Here is a 20,696-nt window from a genome sequence, read left to right on the forward strand (position 1 = left end):
CCCAGCTTAGCTCCTCTTTCCTTTGCTTGGTTTCCTTCCCAGGGGTATCCTCTGCTTGCTCGGCCTTGAGTGGCCACCTCTCAATGTCAGCAAAGCTTTCCTCTGGACTGTCTGGCAGTCTCCCTGCTCCCTCGGGGGTGTGCAGAGACGCAGTCATGGCCTCTCGCTGGGTCATGACAGCCCCGGTATCAAACAGCCAGTCAGGCATTCCGAGCTCCGCCTTTAATTCCATGGCTGTGTTCCCAGAATCTGCCAGCTGTTCCAGGTAGTCAGTGCACCCAGGCCTTGTAGCAGCAGCAGGTGTCTCAGAAATATTTAATTCTGCTATGCCAATGTCATCTACATTGTCACTTTCGACTTGGTTGGGCTTAGGTGCAGACATACCCATCTTGTCACGACAGCTTGGTTCTGTAACTGTCGCTCTCTCTTGACTTAGATCAGAAGCGGCTACTTTGCCTTTCTTATTTTGACTTGGTTTTGCCACTACTTCTCTGCCTTGCTTTTCTCTGCCAAACTGTCCAACAGCTGGTTGCACTTTTTGGGTAGCCTCTGCTACTAAACAGTGCACAGTATTTTTTAGCTCAACTGGGGTGCTTTGCTTCTCTCTATTAAGCCCAGCTCCTTCGCTGTTGTCTTCTCTGACTCCCCAAGTCAGTCTGCTTCTCATGCCTTTAACTTGTTCACTTGGGTGAACATCAGCGGCTTCTGCTTCATTTTTCTTTCCCTGGCTGTATCCACTAGCTTCACTTGCACCTTCCGGGTGGGTTTTGCTTACGACCAACACTTGGCCTTGCGTACATTTATTTCTCATCTTTGCAGTTTTCTTTAGGATGTTTCTGCATGCTTTGGTCTTATCACCTTTACATGGTGTATTTTTACTTGTCTCATGCTTTATAGCACAAACCGACTTTACACTGCTGGCCTCAGTCACAGTCTTTCTTTCTCCTTTTGTTGCCTTGGGAAGATTTCTCAGTACCTTTCTGTTTCCAAATGCCTTTCCAGCTTTCTCTTGAAACATGCAAGATTCAGTGTCTGAGCTTGAAAATGTTTTAGTTTTCAACTCTTTTTCTAAGACTTCATCTGTTGTGATGTCACTCAGAGCAAGTTTGAGGCTTTCACGTGAAGCTGCAATGTTTTGATTTTCATATAAACACTTGTCAACTTCAGTAATCAGTTTGTCTTGTTCTCCCTTCGGAGTCCTCTGACCTTTCTTACTTTGGCGCATGTCATCAGTGTCACCATCACTGCCTCTTGACAATTCCGCTTTTTCCTTTAGTTTTGCTGGTCTCATTACTACCTTTTTTTCTTTTGCTTTTTGTTCCTTGGAGGATCCAGCTGCCTTTTCACTCTCTTCCACGTTATCACTACTTTCAGGCTCAGTTATATCCTTCTTGCCTTCTAATTCCTGTTCTCTCTCTTCTGCGTGTTTCTCAACATCACGCTTTGCTTCCTCCATGCTTTTCAGCTTGCTAAAGACTTCTTCTACTGCCTCTGTTATCTTATGCAGGATGTCAGTAGCTTGGTTACGGGGTCCCTTGTCCCCACGCTCCCTGCAGGGGGCAGTCTGCAAAACCTCAGTAAGGGCAGCTCTATTCTCCTGCTGAGCCTCCCTCAGGTTTATAACCTGTGCAGCCAGGAAATGGTTGGTGTCTTGTTGTATAGCAGTGGCCTCTTGTTGTACAGCGGTTGCCTGTACCAGAGCCTTCAGCAGGTCCTCCATTACAGCACCACGCAGGTAACAGTCTTAAAGGTACAGTGCTACTGTTTGATTAACATGTCTGCCAAAACAAAAGTCCTCAAGCAGACAACCGGATGACTGGCACACCCACAGACCCTCAATGTGCTACTGTGCCCGCATTCTCCACCATATTGTGATCCTTGTTTGTAGATAGCACGGTCCTCTAGGGCAAACACATGCACAGTCCTTTTATTTTCATATAATTCAGGCAACTTTATTCGTAAATCCACACATGAGGCAGCAGCAAATGTAACCATAAATGAAATAATGTAACACAAATCCCTATAACAAAAAGCCTAGCTCGTCTGAGCACTAACTCACATCAGATTCCCTATCTATCAGGGGTTAAACTATAACAAAATTTGTGGGTTTCACCAACCTAGTGTATTTGTCTGCTCTCAGCACTCCAGTGCTCCAAGCCAGCCTTGACTGCTTCTTCACAGCACTCCTAGTGCTCCAAGCCAGCACTCCCAGTGCCTCAAGCCAGCACTCCCAGTGCCTAGTCTCCTTGATTCTCTTACTGGAGAGAACACCCTCTCTCCTACCTGCTTCCTGAGAGGAAGCCAGCAATCCCCCTTTACCTGCCTAGCAGGGAGTGGTTTATTCCCACTGCTACAGCGGATTATCAGCAGCTGAGCAGTGTATTGGAGACAGTCCAAAAAACCCTGGCCTGGATCTATGTCTCCCATGAAAACCACTAAACTGTGGAGTGGAGCATTGGCCCTCCCTTCTCTCCAAATACTCCACCCCAGGGGCCCATAACTAAACAACGCTTTGTGTTGTACAAAACACAAACTACATATACTCCCCTTGGGGTTAAATGGCTTCTCTGCCTTCACTTTATCACAATATGTATTTCATTGCAGTTTTTCCCCATGTTCAAATGATACACAACTAATAACATAATGTAATTTGTCTTTCCTAGGTATACCAGTCCTTGCCAAACTTGTAATACACCCAGTTATATGGAGAAAGGTATCCCAGAGCCTAGGAATGAATACATGTCAAAAACTCAAAAAGAAACCAGGAAATCTGAATCGTATTCACATGGACAGCTTGCTCCAACAGAGCAAAAAGAGGCTAAAGAGAACTAGTGAAAATGAGCTATGCAATACAAAGAAGAAAAAAATGTCAAAAGTAGAAAAACACACCCAACCAAAAAGTTATAAATGCTACAAAATCGGGCAAAGGTCTAAAAGCAGACAATACATTGAGAAACAGTTTCCATGTACAGATTGCAGCAAAACATTTACTCGTAGGTCATCTTTAATTACACACCACCGAATCCACACAGGAGAGAAACCATATGTTTGCATTGAGTGTGGGAAAGGATTCACTGACAGCTCAAATCGTGTCAAACACCAGCGAACACACACAGGAGAGAGACCATACGCATGCACAGACTGTGGTAAAACCTTCACTGATAGCTCAAACCTTATTGCCCACCAGAGAGCACACACAAGGGAAGCAACCGTATGTATGCAGTGACTGTGAAAAGAGCTTTACACTTGTTTCAAACCTTGTTACTCACCCGAGGGCTCACACTGGGGAGAAAGCTCACATCTAATCACACACCAGAGGGCCCACAGAGGCGAGAGGCCATATTCTTGTTCGGAGTGTGGGAGAAGATTTACACAAATTTCTAATCTTATTGCCCACCAGAGAGCCCACACAGGGCTATGGCCATACTCGTGTTATACACAGCGATCCAACCTCATTGAGCATCAGAGGACCCATACTGGGGAGAGGCCTTATATCTGCACCGAGTGTGGGAAAAGCTTCAGCCAGAATTCAAGTATTATTAAACACCGAAAATTACACATGAAAAATTAGATGAACGAAGATCTTGAAGATTCCACCGAAAAAAATCATCATTGACTGGAGTCCATAAAGTAGTAATGGCCAAGCCGTGAACTGACCAGCTTATATTTTATTGGACAAAACTTTAATACAAGAGAATACTATTTCAGTTTCATTATTTTGAAGTAATTTCTACCTTGTAAGACAAGAAGCACTCTTATTAAATAGCAAAAAGTCAAATAAAATGATATATATTTTATTACAGCAGTATTTCCTTGTAAAAGCAGATTTCTGTAGTAAATTAAAGCACAATGTGGATTAAAGTAAATTAATATGTTTTGCTGTTAGTAGAAAAAGCTGAACATTTTATATTTCAATGAGATACAGGAGAGAATAGAGTGTACTCTTTAAGATGGAGTATCATCATGTATTGCCCTTCTTTGAGAGATGTCATAAAAACTAAAGCGTACATGTGTGAGTATGTCCCAGAAAGTATCTGTCTTGTGTTATTGGTTTGAAGCTCTCTGCACATTTAAGGAGCTGTGTGGCACAAAATGGCATATCTGCAAAATGTTTTCAGGTGTAAAATAATGTCAAGTATGATAGAAACTGCACATCCAACTTTAAAACTGTTCCAATGATTGTGACACATATAAAGAAAAAAAAAATAACGCAGTACAGCAAGATAAATTCATTGCACAATGCTTGAGTCTCAAGCCTTAAAATTACGCCATTTTTGAATGATTTGGTATAATTTGTCTCCAGGGCAATCTGTGTTCCCTACATTGCGATGTCCCTTCAGAATATAAGCTGATTTGATATAACCTTTCGAGACTCCACACTTTATCAGACTTTGAGCAGCCTTTAGGGCGCTAGCACTGGGAGCGCGCTCTGGGTGGAAAAAAAATACAAGTTACAATGTATATAAACTGGGATCAAAAAGTTGATGGATATAAACTGAGATCAAAAAGTATTAGTATAGGTAGGATAATTCAAAATGGAAATGAGGAGATAGTTGAAGACATAAATAGCTAGAAATAAACCAATAAAAATGGTTGTTCTGCTGAAATCAAAATAAATAGCATTTCTGTGTTAGAAGAAATACATGTTATTTTTTATAAACGTATAACAAGGTGGAGACAGAAAAGAGTAAAGACATACGGTGATAAACGGAGACTCTATAATAATTTTTCCCAAATGTGATAGTATGGCAATACCCCATTGTATCAACTTACTAGTGAACGATCCAATAAAGCTAATTCCAATGGAAACTGAGCTGAACGATTTTGCATGAGCTCCGAGGTTTCTCCAGCCACGTCCTTCATATACACGGCCATCTTCTCCAACTAGAAAGCTAATTTAATTTGGGAGTATAAAAACAAAAAATATATAAGTATATATCATTATTTGCAGGGCCGCCATCAGGGGGTGACAACCATACTGGTTGCCGGTGGCCCTGGGGGCCCAAGCATTTAGGTAATTGCGCTACCGGGCCCCTTTGAAAAAAAATAATTTGCGGCTAAACTGCAAGGGCTGCTGGGAGGAAGTGACGGACGGTCACTTCCTCCCAGCTTACTCCGCGCGGGGGGAGAGGCAGAGCAGAGGGAGAGCGGAGGAGAGGACACCAGAGGGCAGAGGCATCCACTCCCATCATCCCCATCCACCCTCCAGCAACTTAAAGGTAAGAGGAGGGTGGCTGATAAATGAGGTGTGTGTATATATACCTGTCTGTGTGTATGTCAGTATGTATGTCTGTGTGTATGTCAGTATGTATGTCTGTGTGTGTATGTCAGTATGTATGTCTGTGTGTATGTCAGTATGTATGTATGTGTGTGTATGTCAGTATGTATGTCTGTGTGTGTATGTCTGTATGTATGTCTGTGTGTATTTCAGTATGTATATATGTCTGTGTGTATGTCAGTATATGTCTGTGTGTATGTCAGTATGTATATATGTCTGTGTGTGTATGTCAGTATGTATATATGTCTGTGTGTATGTCAGTATGTCTGTATGTATGTCTGTGTGTGTCAGTATGTATGTATGTGTGTATGTCAGCATGTATGTCTGTGTGCGTATGTCAGTATGTATATATGTCTGTGTGTATGTCAGTGTGTCAGTATGTATGTCTGTCTGTCTGTCTATGTCAGCCTGTCTGTGTGTATGTCAGTATGTATGTCTGTCTGTGTATGTCAGTATGTATATAAGTCTGTGTGCATGTCAGTATGTCTGTATGTATGTATGTGTGTGTGTCAGTATGTATGTCTGTCTGTGTATATCTGTCTGTGTGTATGTCAGTATGTATTTCTGTGTGTGTATGTCAGTATGTATATGTCTGTCTGTGTGTCGTTTGCGTGTATGTATGTCTGTGTGTATATCAGTATGTATGTTTGTGTGTGTATGTCAGTATGTATATGTCTGTCTGTGTGTATGTCAGTATCTATGTCTGTCTGTGTATGTATGTCTGTGTGTGTGTGTGTCGGTATGTTAGTATGTCTGTATGTCTGTGTGTGTGTCTATCTGTATGTGTGTGTGTGTTTGTCAGTATGTATATATGTCTGTATGTATGTATGTCTGTGTGTGTGTGTGTGTGTATGTATATATCTGTCAGCGGGGCTTGGAGGTGGGCACAAGGGGGCCCAGACCTTGAGCTGTGTCAGGGGCCACACATTTTCTGATGGTGGTCCTGATTATTTGTATGATATAGTAAACTTCATAATTGCCTATTTCTTTGCTAATCTTTTCACTGCCTGAAAACCCATTCTAGGGATGGAATATTTTCTTGTAGGTCTTCTCCAGCTTCTCCAGCTTTTCAATACACAGTCTCCCATATTTTTCTCCTATCTTCTCACCCAGAGAGACCAGATGAGCCAATCACTGGATCTTTAATTTTGACATCAGAGCTATATAAATATATCTTGGCAGTATGTTGCCTCAATGAACGAATGCACTGGATCAAGAAGCCATACTTTGAAGTCTTCATTTAATTGGTCTGGTTTAGCAAGCAGAAGATAGAGAACGTTTTGCATTAGAGATCTGTTCTACTAGATGCATTTTTGCGAAGGGGAATGATCGTAACCATTTAAAATAAAGGAAAGGCAAATTCCTGGGGGAATTTTTCCTGCTCCTGCCCAAGGCTGGGGATGCCCATGCCAATTGTCTTCTTTTATCTATTCTATCTTTTAATTCTACCCCCTTGACCTTCAAACTCAGGACATTGTAGTTGCAAAGTTTTCCAGCTACCCACTTGATTTTTTTTGAAGACCTCTCTTTTTAAGCAGCTTACTTGTATCCAATGTCACACCAGCCTCGACTGCTCATGTGATAATTCTGGACATTTCTGGCTTGAGCAGAACATGTAGCCGGTGAGGAACAAAATGCCCCCTTAGTGTGGTGGATGATCACATTTGTGACTGGAGTGGCTAAACGATGGCTGCATTTGGCAGCCTTTCCTCCCCATGCTGACTTGGACACGATGGTGGGACATCCTGGTTAAAATATAGAGAAAAGGAGAATTCCGTTCAAGAACCATACCTCTTTTATTTGGTACCATGGCGTAACTGCAGGTTGGTACTACACGCTGAACTGTAATATGTTTTATCTATGTATTGCTCAACCCTCTTTGTGCCTCTATATACACTCACCCTTTGCGAGTCTCTTAATTCTTCCTTTCCTCCTTGTGTGTTGCTTGACCCCATTTACCATCTTGTGTGTCTTTTAACCGACCAATACTTCTTGCTTTGTGCTACTCTCATAATTGTATGCTATTGGCGACAGACGACAGTTACAAAGAGACGTTTCTCATAGTGTTTTAGTGAATCTCTTACCTATTTCCTGGTTAACACCCCATTCACAGTGTATAACTCCATGTCCTATCTACTAAACTGTGATATATTTCAAGCACTTACCATGCGTAAGGGCACAGAAGGCCGACAGAAGGATAACAAGGAGTTTCATGTTGTTTTCAGATTGCACGTCAGATACCTGGAAGTTCAAAAATCGTTTTCAGTGTTTGCACTACACATGTGTAGTCACATATGTACCTAGACTACTTCTTTCATAACCCATTTAAGACAAAAAAAACAGCAGGAAGAAGTATTAGGAGGTCCAAGCTAAGTAAGCGGAGGGGGAAATAAACATAATTTTTAAAATGTTCCCAATGCACAGAACAGCCCCTGAAACTCACAACAGCTACTATTACCCGCAACACACACTTCAACCCATGTCATTCCCAACACACAATGCAGTCCTATCCCCCACCAACACTCACACAACTGTTCCTATTTTTCCTTACACACACACTAAAGCCCCTATTCAACATGCACATTTGTACTACAACCTCTATTCTCCCACAAATATGCAATCCAGTCTAACCTCCCCATCACACAATACAGCCCTTATTTCCACATACACTCTACAGCCCCTTTCCCTAAAACAAAACTCTACAGACCCCATAACCCCAACCAAACACATAACCTACAGTCCCCATCCAACCCATAACCACAACCCTATCCCTCCCAAACACACCCTAGTGCTCCTATCGATCAACACACACTATATTCCTCAAATAAAATCCTTACAGACCTTATATTCCCACATGTCCTAGAGCTCCAATCCCCCAAAGATACCCTGGGCCCTTATCTATCCAAATAACACCATATGGCAAGTATCCCCTCCAACCCCTACAGTCCCCATCACCTTAAACACACACTATAGCATCAATCCACATACAGACACTTGTAAGAGGAGCAGGTTAGACTGGTGTCGGGCTTGAGGACCAGAAATGTCCTGCTATACCATTCGTCCCTGTCCACAAGGGCTCTGAGAGGCAACCTCCAGGGGTTCTTCTAACAGTTTTTTACTTCTTCCACAACAGTTCTCTGATCAGATAGCTCTTTTATATCTTGTAACGGAGGCCTGATATTCCACAGGTTAACTCCACTATAGATCCCAGTGAGGCTCAGGAACAAGTAATAAAAACATCATGAAACAGTAATTCCAGCAAATAAAATAATCCAAGAATATCCCCATACAGATCCCAATGACTGGACGACACACAGCATCAGGAGCAGAACTGACTTTTAATCCACACAGTCTCCTTATAAAGCATTCTCCCATGCAAGGGAGGGATTCACATTAATTAGGACAGTATCCAACAGTATAACTGTTACCTCCCACACATCTCCTCCCTTCAGTATGACACTTAATCCCATTACACATACTGTAGTTTTCCCCCAGTTCTGAATGTACCCCAAAACAAGTAGTTACAATAATCCTGGTAGCCCTGATCTGGGTGACTAACATCCAAAAATCACCCAGATCGGTCCAGGGGTTCGGGAGTTAGGTGGAGGGTGTAATTTGACCGACCGCACACGAGGTGGTATCCGAAAAGGGTTCCATAGGTTTTGGCCCTGCGGTCGGTCTTCATTCGGGAGGTAAAATACACATCAAATACTGCCATCCACGATTAATCTTGGATTCGTATGAATCCCCTTGTTCGGTACTTTGAAACTACCGAACGAGAGACTGATTAGCCTTCCCGTTCGGGAATTACGGAGCCATGGAGGTCTCAGCGGTGTTCGGGTAATCGAGTGTCCGATTTGAGTTCCAGACACTCGACGACCAAACACCGCTGAGATTTTTGTGCGTAAGATGGCCGCCACGTGTTCGTATACCGAACAGCGGCCACCCAGATACAGCACTAAAGTACCGATTAACCTGCGGTTAGTGAAGTGTGAACGATTAATAAGGTACACACTTCTCTCTGGGGTGGTCTATTGGTTCGGTAGTTTACATTCGTATGGAGTACGGATGGAAACTACCGAACAATTATACGAATCCCACATACATTCTAACCATAAGAACAAAAATAACACACAAATTGCAATAATATTACAGTCTTTTAGGACAGCCCTGATACCATCTGCTACATATCTCTCTCCCAAATACCACACAAAACTTAGTGAAGGGAAGAACAAATTGTATTTTATTGATGTTTATATAGGGAAACCCAAGGGGAGGATGAAGCATAACAACCAATAATAGGGACAGGACTTGGGAAAGTAACCAATAACAATGGCAGGTTTAATTACATTGCATCCACCCCTGGTGCCAGAGTGTCTGGGCACCACTAACTTAATCAAAGTGACAAGCTGTACTGATTGAATTAAACTTACACACAAAACATCTCCACACTCCAAAAAAACAGAGATTGTAGAATATAACATTTACACACCATTAACCCTTTATATGTCCACTTGTTCTGTTATTGCCACAGAGGGCCCATAGTCTCTGGGTAAGAAGCTAGCACACAAGCTTTTCTGCAAGATTCTCTTACACCACTATTAACATGCGCACACATACAACACCACAAACAGCCCATGCACAGACACAACCCCACCACAGACTTCCCCATACGCATTCAACCAGTTGAGTTGCTTTGGCCAAAAACACCTTGGGCTTGAGCCCACAAATAATTAGGTGACTCATTCCTAAAGTCACTTTGTGGACTTGTTTTCAACCTATAGTGTATGTATGTAAGCCAATATGTTCCATGTGATCAGATTCACAAATTCATATGAATTATTTTACTATTTTTCTCAACACACATCCACATGTCTGGAATGAAAATTGGCATCAAAATTTAATAGTAAAATATTATAGCAATATTGCCATAATTACCGAGATATCTTGTTGATCAAAGGATAAAACTGCTTCACACTCTGGCATTATTATTATTATTATTATTATTATTATTATTATTATTTTCCTATTTTTTGTAAAGCCAAATTTTGCAGGTGTTTTTAAACTGTGAAACAAAGTACCTGTCACATATGCATTAACAGAGTCAGGTTACCTAGACTCCCTGGTGGACTCTGGCTGTGAGGGGACCCTGCTTGAGCCTGCGTAGGACCCTGGGCAACCTTAAGCAGACTCTGTGCACTAAACGGGAATTGCACATATTTCGTCAAAAAAAAAACAAGCAGAAAAATACATATTTTTCAAGTTTTCCCTACCTTGGAGGTACAGTTACTATTTCTGGCCCAATTCCCTATCTATTCTATTCTAATGTCCCTCTTTCCTTAAAGCTTCACATTATTGGTCAGGCTAAATTTATGCCAGAGCTCCACAGCAATAAATCACGCACTAATGTGTCTTTAAACAACAATAAATGTGATTAGAAATAAGTCTGTGTAAATAAGTTACATTATTATAATTCTAAATCACTTTCAGTTGTATAAATAGTCATTAGTTAGTCATCAAAAATATCTCAGAACAACTCGCCCCTGGCCACACCGCTACTCACACCCCAAAAATGAAAAGTGTCCTCTTTGTCCATCTGAAATGTTGCGAGGTATGAAAATAGCTGAGATTTATGCAAGTTTAGCCTGAAATATGAAATCCCCAGGTTAGTTTCCAACAGTTCCCAGTTTAGTGAATGGCTGGCTGGTTCAAAGCAGAAGTTAAATCATTAAGTCCAGAGATGTCATTCTCTGCTGATCTCCTTGAGACTCACCTTTGCTACTGTAAACTTGATGAATACAAAAAATCCCATTCCTTGCTGTTTATATATTCTCTGTCTCTGGATGGGAAGAGATTCACACTTTCAGTTACTGTTTCCTTCAGGGCGTAGCACAGGATAATATTGAAAGATCTTGAGTAACCTTATTGAGTGTTTCCGTTTTTAATTGCTTCCGTTTTTAATTGCTGTCAATTTGAAGACTTGAGACTGACTCATGTAGTGGTTTGTTGATTGTATGAAATTAAATAATTTGCTATGTCGAAACACAGTCAGCAAACTGCACTCTGCCCATTTTTGAGCGTCTGTGCATAGAAATATTCACATAATTGGCATTAGACAGTAAAGCTCGGAATTTATCTAATACGTAATGGAATGTAGAAGGTTGGTTGAGGTGTGCCGAAACCAACATACGAGTAGGTCTGTAAAAAGAGGGCCCACAAAGGTGAATTGTTTAATATAGATGAGTGTAGATGGGTGGGGACAAACAGCTTGCACGACAAAGGTAAGTAGGAGGGTAGGGTTTAAATAGGATCATAACTCCTCCTACAAATTAAGGCCAAATGGCCTTCCAACTTGTGCTTGAAATTTATCTAATACGTAATGAAATGTAGAAGGGGAAGCAAGGTTGGTTGAGGTGTGCCGAAACCAACGAGCGAGTAGGCCTGTAAAGAGAGGATTCAAATAAACACACTTTATTGCAAGTTTATACAGCTTCTGTAATGAAAGCTTGTAAGGAGCTGTAATGGTATCTATTAATTAATGACTTTACATCATAAAGAAAGCATATTTAGTGTAATGCTTTGGAGGCACCACTAGGGGCAGTGTGTAGGAAGACATGTGCTTCTGGCAGTGACATCACAGGCCAGCCTACTTACACTGAATAAAAAAACAGATGTAGGAGAAACTCTGGCTCTTTGCCTGTACCTGACTGTCAGGGTACCTGTGGTCTCTACCTCCGAAAGAGGTAGAGACTTAGCAGTTCCTTCATCCGGACGGCCTGATGGCTTCCTTTCTCGCGGTCTATCCGGTCGTGCAAAGCCGGCCGCGAGGGAGTGACTGCCTTTTACAGCATCACGTCCGGAAGTCGTCAGGAAACTACCGGAACGACCTGTCAGTCAATTGCTGCAGGACCAATCAGGACGCCTCAGAGGCGTGGTTACTTTTCGGAACAGGGTATTTAACGGAGCTTCTCTCGTCAGCTCATTGCCCTGTCGTGGTTCTAGCTTGTTCTAGTCACTCAGTGCTTGTGTTCTGCTTATTCCCTTTGGTTTTGACCCGGCTTGCTTATTCTACTCTGCTTACCTCTGTATCCTTGATTCGGCTTGTCTCTCGCTCTCCTGCCTTCTGTTACCCTCGACCTCGGCTTGTCTTTGACTATTCTCTCAGTACTATTTACGTTAGTCCGGCCATTCTAAGGTCCGGTATACGTATCTGGCTACTGTTTGTACGCTGCGTGTTGGATCCCTGTCCCGATCCTGACATTACGACAGGGCCAATGGATCCTGCAAGTACAAACAGTCAGCTTGCTTCTCCTGATCCTAGGTTTGAAGCCATGGATCACAGAATGGATCAGATGGCACTTGCGCTACAGGCACTATTATCTCGTGCCAATAACCCACCAGAGGAGATACGTAATACCCCTATTTCTCCTGTCAGTTCAGGTTTAGAGGTAGCCACAGTGGGTGCTTCTTCTCGCATTACCCCCCAGTACGCTATGGTGGGGCGCCTGAGAAGTGTCGTGGTTTTTTAAACCAAATTAGTATCCATTTTGAATTGCAACCTCGCTCCTATCCTACAGATAGGGCAAAGGTAGGATTTATTATCACCCTACTTATTGAGAAGGCTCTAAGATGGTCCAATCCACTATGGGAGAACGATAACCCATTAGTATATAACTATAACGCATTTGTAGCTGCTTTTAGAAGAACATTTGACCCTCCAGGTAGAAAGGTTAATGCAGCCAGATTACTGTTGCGCCTGAGACAGGAGAACCGAACACTTGTGGATTATGCACTAGAGTTCAGGTCTCTGGCGTCAGAAGTCAAGTGGAACGAGCTGGCGTATATGGATGTATTTTTGAATGGTCTATCTGATGTAATCCTTGATGAGGTTGCTACTAGAGAACTCCCTGAGAATTTAGAAGATTTAATTTCGTTCATCTCTCGTATAGATGAACGTTTAAGAGAGAGACAGAACACTCGAGAGAGGAATCGGAGACCTTCTTTTAGGTTAGCTCCCTCTTTTCCAAGTCCTGACTCCACGGTATCTTTGCTTCCTGAACCTATGCAGATAGGGTATACCCGCCTCTCTGAAGAGGAGAGACAGTACAGAAGAAGAGAGGGTTTGTGTATGTATTGTGGAGCCAAAGGTCATTTACTCTCGAACTGTTCTAACCGTCCGGGAAACGCTCGCACCTAAGTCTTTCTAGAGGACAGGCCTTGGGTGTTTCGATTTTGTCCTCTACTCCTAATTATAAAGATCACAGACTTCTGCTACCAGTTTCCTTGACTTGGGAGAGGGAAGTAGTAATGGCTATGGCATTGATAGATTCCGGTGCTGCGGAGAATTTTATCGACCAGGCCTTTGCGAGTAAAAACAACATCCCAACCCAGCTAAGGGAGACACCCTTGGCCGTTGAGGCCATAGATGGTAGACCACTACTAGACCCTGTTATCTTTCGTGAGACCATACCCATTGATTTAAATGTTGGTATCCTACACGTTGAGAATTTATCTCTTATGCTCATTTCGTCCCCTTCCGTTCCCATAGTTCTAGGGTACTCATGGTTGAAGAAACATAACCCTATTATTGATTGGGAGTTAGGGGAGATACTCTCGTGGGGCCAGGGCTGCCAGGAGAGGTGTTTAAGCAAGGTTTCTCCCTTAGCTAATATTAACATACCGGAGAATCCTACTCAGTCCACAGAAAGACAAATACCAGACCTTTACCTAGACTTAAAGGCAGTATTTGACAAGAAGAATGCCGATTCTTTGCCGCCACACAGGTCATTTGATTGTAAGATTAAGCTTTTACCAGGGACGATGCCTCCGAGGGGTCATGTATATCCTTTGTCTGTTCAGGAAAACTCGGTTCTGGAGGAGTATATTCGGGAGAATTTAGAAAAAGGATTCATTAGGAGGTCTTCTTCTCCGGCCGGGGCTGGGTTCTTTTTTATTAAGAAAAAGGATGGTACGCTGAGACCTTGTATCGATTACCGAGGCTTGAATAAAATAACTGTCAGAAATGCCTATCCTATCCCACTGATTACTGAGTTATTTGATCGTCTTAAGGGCTCCAAGATCTTCACCAAGTTAGATCTTAGAGGGGCATACAATTTGGTGAGAATCCAGCATGGTCACGAGTGGATGACGGCATTCAATACCCGGTATGGCCACTACGAATACACGGTTATGCCATTTGGACTTTGCAATGCTCCTGCAGTATTTCAAGATTTGATTAATGAGGTACTTAGGGAGTTTCAACATGATTGTGTTATTGTTTACCTGGACGACATACTAATACACTCTAAGGAGATTGAGACTCACCATAAACAGGTCAGAAAGGTATTACACAAACTTCTGCAACATGGTCTATACTGCAAATTGGAGAAATGCAGTTTTGATCAGTCTCAGACAGACTTTATTGGGTACGTGATTTCTGGGGAAGGTTTTAAAATGGACCCTGGAAAACTCCAATCTATTTTAGACTGGCCTTTGCCCAAAGGACTCAAGGCTATCCAGAGGTTTATTGGTTTTTCCAACTACTATAGGCGCTTCATTAAGGGATACTCCTCTATCATTTCGCCTATTACCAATATGACCAAACAAGGGGCTGATACTAAGGTCTGGTCTAAGGAGGCTCTTGTTGCTTTCAAAACTCTCAAGGAACTGTTTGCCTCGGCTCCCATTCTAGTTCATCCTGATACGACTCTGCCTTTCTTGCTCGAGGTCGATGCCTCTGAGACAGGAGTTGGGGCTGTTCTATCTCAAAGGTTAGGGGTGGATAAACCGTTACACCCTTGTGGTTTCTTCTCTAAGAAATTATCTGGGCCTGAGAGCAGATATGACATCGGGGAGAGGGAACTGTTAGCGGTCATTAAGGCTTTAAAGGAGTGGAGACATTTACTGGAAGGGACATTACACCCTGTTACTATATTAACGGATCATAAGAACTTGTCTTATATTGGGGAGGCTAAGCGCTTATCCGCCAGACAGGCTCGCTGGTCCTTGTTCCTCACTCACTTTAATTATGTACTTACTTATAGACCTGGTTCTAAGAACTCTAAAGCCGATGCTTTGTCTCGTCAATATGAACCATCCACTATAACTGAACCAGTCCTGTCCTCCATAGTTCCCAAGGGAAATATCAACGCAAACACGAATCTTAGGATTCACTCTCCATTGCTTTCCGAGATCATGAAATCTCAGCATTTGGCACCCAAACAGACTCCTGGGGATCGACACTTCGTTCCTGCCACTCTCCAACTGGAGGTGCTACGCTGTCTCCATAACAGCAAAGTGGCGGGGCATCCGGGCATCCGCAAAACATATGCTCTGGTCTCTAAAGATTTTTGGTGGCCTGACTTACGTAAGGATATTAAAGAATTCATAGGGGCATGTGAGGTTTGTACCAAGACTAAGCAACCTCATTCGCTTCCATGCGGATTTCTGCATCCTTTAGAGGTCCCTGAAAAGCCATGGTCCTGTTTGGCTATGGACTTCATTGTTGATTTGCCTATCTCTAAAAAGCAGACTGTTATCCTCACTGTGGTGGACAGATTTACTAAGATGGCTCACTTCATTCCCTTACCTAAACTCCCATCTTCGCCTGAATTAGCGGAGATATTCGCTAGGGAGATTTTCCGTTTGCATGGGATACCTTCCCAAATTGTCTCTGACAGAGGCTCTCAATTTGTTTCCCGTTTTTGGAAATCTTTCTGCTCCCAACTAGGCATCAAATTGAATTTCTCCTCTGCCTATCATCCTCAGTCCAATGGAGCTGCTGAACGTACTAACCAAAAAGTTGAACAATATTTACGTTGTTTCGTTTCTGAACACCAGGACGATTGGGTCGGTTTGATTCCTTGGGCGGAGTTTGCACATAACAATCTCGTTTGTGATTCTACGCAGTCTAGCCCTTTTTTCTTGAATTATGGCTTCCATCCTTCCATCCTTCCTTCGGAGTCTTCTTCTCAAGGGGTACCGTCGGTGGATATTCATGTTGCCAATTTAAGGAAGTTGTGGGATCAGACTCGACAAATCCTTCTGCACAATTCCATGCTGGTTAAAAAACACGCTGACAAACGTAGAAGGGCAGCACCGGTGTTTGTTCCAGGCGATAGAGTATGGTTAAGTACTAGAAACATTCGGTTAAAGGTGCCGTCCATGAAGTTTGCTCCTCGATATATTGGACCTTACAGGGTACTGTCTCAAATTAACCCAGTTGCGTATCGTTTAGCGTTGCCTAATGCCTTGCGCATTCCGAATTCATTTCATGTTTCCTTGCTAAAACCACTAATATGTAACAGGTTCTCCTCAGCGATCGCCCCTCCTCGCTCTGTGCAAGTGGAGGGTCAGGAGGAGTATGAGGTCAATTCCATCGTTGATTCTCGAGTCTCCCGAGGGAAACTGCAGTATCTGGTCGATTGGAAGGGTTATGGTCCTGAGGAGAGAAGTTGGGTACTCAGGAGGAGGTGCATGCTCCCCGTCTCCGCAGGGCGTTCCACTCTCGCTTCCCCTCTCGCCCTTGTGTCTTCCGCCCGGTGGGCGTATCTGAGAGGGGGGGTACTGTCAGGGTACCTGTGGTCTCTACCTCTGAAAGAGGTAGAGACTTAGCAGTTCCTTCATCCGGACGGCCTGATGGCTTCCTTTCTCGCGGTCTATCCGGTCGTGCAAAGCCGGCCGCGAGGGAGTGACTGCCTTTTACAGCATCACGTCCGGAAGTCGTCAGGAAACTACCGGAACGACCTGTCAGTCAATTGCTGCAGGACCAATCAGGACGCCTCAGAGGCGTGGTTACTTTTCGGAACAGGGTATTTAACGGAGCTTCTCTCGTCAGCTCATTGCCCTGTCGTGGTTCTAGCTTGTTCTAGTCACTCAGTGCTTGTGTTCTGCTTATTCCCTTTGGTTTTGACCCGGCTTGCTTATTCTACTCTGCTTACCTCTGTATCCTTGATTCGGCTTGTCTCTCGCTCTCCTGCCTTCTGTTACCCTCGACCTCGGCTTGTCTTTGACTATTCTCTCAGTACTATTTACGTTAGTCCGGCCATTCTAAGGTCCGGTATACGTATCTGGCTACTGTTTGTACGCTGCGTGTTGGATCCCTGTCCCGATCCTGACACTGACTGAACCTAAGATGTAGTACCAACTCTGACTTAACCCCAGCCAAAGGGCTGGGGCTTTGTAAGTAATATGAATCCATTGTAACATTTAGCAATTGTAAAAGCCTTTTGTATAACATGCAAACAGGGGGGAAACAAGCGGAGAAAGAAAAGAGTGTGTTCCTGGTAAAGAACAATTAAAAGTCCTTTATTATAAATAGAGGGACATCAACAAAGACCATCTCAGCAATGACTGCCTGACCGAAAAAAGAGGGGTGTCAGTAAGGTAGGTCAAAAACCGAGAATCTATAAATCAAAAAAAGCAACAAACAAAAAAGTGATAAGAGAAAACTATGTACAAAAATAAATAAATAAATGTATGAGCCTTGGAGTCAGGCCAAACGCGTGTCGGGGCGCGACATTCCTCTCCTCTGTCTCTGGATGTTCAACTAGCTTCTGCTAGACGTGACTATTCACTTTATACTTTTCACGGCATTTAGCCGTTTACTACCAATACAGTCTATCAGGACTTGTTGCCCTTCATGGGTATTACTCCCTATCTGTCGTTGTGGTCTGTCACTTAGGTCAATATACCCATGACTAGACACGACGAAAATATATCCCGCGATTTGCACGGGATTTTGCCGTCCAGGTGCACTAACAACGATACTTTGACTTTTACCTTTATTTAGTACCGATCAGGGATTATTTACACAGGGTTGGCTATCTTGGTATTAATATCTTTTTCTTTATACTCCTCCGTCTCTTTCCTGTACCAGGTGCCCTTGAAGGCACCTTTCTGACTTTTGGTCTCATACAGATTGCCTATTTTATAACATCTTGTATTATAGAGTGGGTTAACATACTGTCAGCGATTTTCTGACACTGTTTCTTCCTTTATGCACCTTCAGTGCACACATACAATTTGTAACTGATTAGGGAAATCACTCGCTCAGCCGCTACAGATTCGGATACATGTGTCCTTTATTGATCTCTCATTATCATTCTGTATCACGTGTACTATGAGCTGTAGTGAATAGAAACTTCCATCCGATAAACCGATATTGAGACATCATAGGAGGTTATTATCACCCTATAAGCCTGTTGCTTTTGCATTATATATTATGTGGGTTTTTCCCCACAGCCAGACACCATGAGTTGTCAAGTATAGGCACATATTGACTCATCATTTAAGGCTTCTCGCGGCACTATACCTGAGCGTGACGGCGCTACTGTATACCAACTACTTTGAGTGCCAAGGCGCTACCTTACCAACCCTGTGTATACACTCTTTATGTGTATACATTTATTTATTTATTTATTTTTGTACATAGTTTTCTCTTATCACTTTTTTGTTTGTTGCTTTTTTGTATTGATAGATTCTCGTTTTTTGACCTACCTTACTGACACCCTTCTTTTTTCGGTCAGGCAGTCATTGCTGAGATGGTCATTGCTGAGATGGTCTTTGTTGATGTCCCTCTATTTATAATAAAGGACTTTTAATTGTTCTTTACCAGGAACAGACTCTTTTCTTTCTCCCCTTGTTTCCCCCCTGTTTGCATATTTACTACCTAGGGTTACCCCCTTCTCTGTTCCCTAACATCGTTATACTCCATTTTGGCCACTTTTCTGCATTGCCTTTTGTATAACATTTAGCAACCTTTTGTAAGTAATATGTTGTAGTTTTGTATTGTATAATTATTGTGGTAAATTGACATTCTGCTAGCATATGTTCTGCTAGCATCTGTTTATTTATTATAGTTAAATTAAATATACATTTAATATTACAACATTTTGTGTATTTTCTATCCACATATTCGACCATAATACCATGAACTATAAAAATATTAATGTTGTTCCGTATTGCTTAATTATTATGTATTAAGAGATTAATATTCATATTTAAGTCACGACCACAACATATGGCGCTGCGAGCAGGGTTATGCTTGAATATTGGGGAAAATATAAATGTTATGCATTTTACTTAAATCATACAGTAAATTGTCTGTCTGTATACAAGTGAATACATGAATGATGATTTGGTTTTAATTGAATGAATGCAGATAGCAGATAGGGATTAGATATTTGTTCTTATGGTATCTCTTGCTGTAGAATATAGTGATGAATTATTGTGTTGCTTGTTACGTTTTACCAATCTTTGGTCATTTTTATATAGAAAAAAAAAATATTTTACTTTTTGTCTGACCATGTGGGTTTCAATCCACCATTGACCACATGGTGTGAATGGGTTGAGGCCTAGTAAATTTGCATAGGAAAAGATTTTTCACTAAACCTGTTCACCAGGTTTTTATTGCTGGTTACTTGACCCTGTTTGTTTGTGTACAAATTTACATTTGTTTGGCATTCAAGGATTTGTTTAGTTGAAAAAATATTTAAACTAAACTGATTAAATTAGTAGTTAAGAAAAAGATAAGTTTAGTAAAGCAGATTGAGCGAATAATAGATTTATGTGAGTGTATACATAGAATATTAGTATGGATATATATATATATATATGATTATGACTCATGAAGGAAAGACCACTTTTTTATTTAACAGTTGTGTGAACATGTAGTGTACATCCTAGTCAAAACAGTGAAGCACATGTTTGGGGGATGGTTGGTGATGGTTGGTCCTTTTCAGCTACGGCTGGGGGAGAATTTGTCCTTTTGGGGGGCGGGTAGTCTTACCTGTATGAGAAAATAAACTGCATAGTAAAGGATGCATTGTTTTGTAAATTTAATTGCCTAAACTAATCAATTTGTGGAGTGTTTTTCAGCTTTCATATCCAGGACTAAGGAATTACAGGATATGTGTTCAGGAAGTGGTAACAAATGAACAGAAAAAATGGTAAAATAATTCCTTGTTGTCCTGTTTGGTCTGGTTAGAATATTTTAACAAGTTAGCATTTTTAACAAAGTAAGTGTATGGGCTCAGATTGAGATTTATATTCTTTTAGAAGCCCTCTATATAACTGATTTTAATATTTCCATCCTATGAATATATGTGTCCGAAGAAGGGGGAGCATACCCAATAGTTGTTGTGCAGTTCTATCCTGTATTTGAAATCCTGTATTACTTATAAGTAGCCTTTTGTAACTTATTAGTAATAGTTTATATATATTGCTCTTGGAAAGGGATATGCAAAATCTCTGAGAGACCAGGAAATATATAAAATAAGGACGTATTACACTAGTGGTAGGGTGGCCTATCATGACCATAGAGACCCTTGGTGACTAGTTTTCATTGTATATTGCCTGGGAAGGGGATAAGCTATTTAATAGAAATTCCTGAGAGACCAGGAAATATACAATAAGTGAT

At 42.0% G+C, this 20,696-nt stretch overlaps 2 protein-coding genes across 2 annotated transcripts; one reads left to right on the plus strand and one right to left on the minus strand.

The window, feature by feature from the left end:
* The first annotated feature begins 2,731 nt into the window (after positions 1-2,731).
* On the plus strand, positions 2,732-3,226 carry LOC134573626 (zinc finger protein 614-like). Its single transcript, XM_063433410.1, has one exon. It carries the CDS (start codon positions 2,732-2,734, stop codon positions 3,224-3,226), a length of 495 nt encoding a protein of 164 aa, XP_063289480.1.
* An 866-nt stretch (positions 3,227-4,092) lies between these two features.
* On the minus strand, positions 4,093-7,492 carry LOC134572601 (peptidoglycan recognition protein 1-like). The gene is made up of 4 exons (XM_063431666.1): positions 7,444-7,492; positions 6,822-7,023; positions 4,774-4,892; positions 4,093-4,429 (listed from the first exon to the last, which is right to left on the minus strand). Exons 1-4 carry the CDS (start codon positions 7,490-7,492, stop codon positions 4,251-4,253), a joined length of 549 nt encoding a protein of 182 aa, XP_063287736.1. The 3' UTR covers positions 4,093-4,250.
* Between the last annotated feature and the right edge of the window lie 13,204 nt (positions 7,493-20,696).

Source organism: Pelobates fuscus, chromosome 9 (assembly GCF_036172605.1).
Source record: "Pelobates fuscus isolate aPelFus1 chromosome 9, aPelFus1.pri, whole genome shotgun sequence".
Taxonomy (NCBI): domain Eukaryota; kingdom Metazoa; phylum Chordata; class Amphibia; order Anura; family Pelobatidae; genus Pelobates; species Pelobates fuscus.

Excerpts from the sequence above, each read along its gene's own strand:
- LOC134573626 (XM_063433410.1), top strand. The coding sequence starts at position 2,732 with ATGAATACATGTCAAAAACTCAAAAAGAAACCAGGAAATCTGAATCGT.
- LOC134572601 (XM_063431666.1), bottom strand. The coding sequence starts at position 7,492 with ATGAAACTCCTTGTTATCCTTCTGTCGGCCTTCTGTGCCCTTACGCAT. Across the intron at positions 4,893-6,821 it reads TGGTGTGACATTGGATACAA|CTTTCTAGTTGGAGAAGATG; the intron begins GTAAGCTGCTTA and ends AAATTAAATTAG. Across the intron at positions 4,430-4,773 it reads CTTTATTGGATCGTTCACTA|AGCGCGCTCCCAGTGCTAGC; the intron begins GTAAGTTGATAC and ends TTTTCCACCCAG.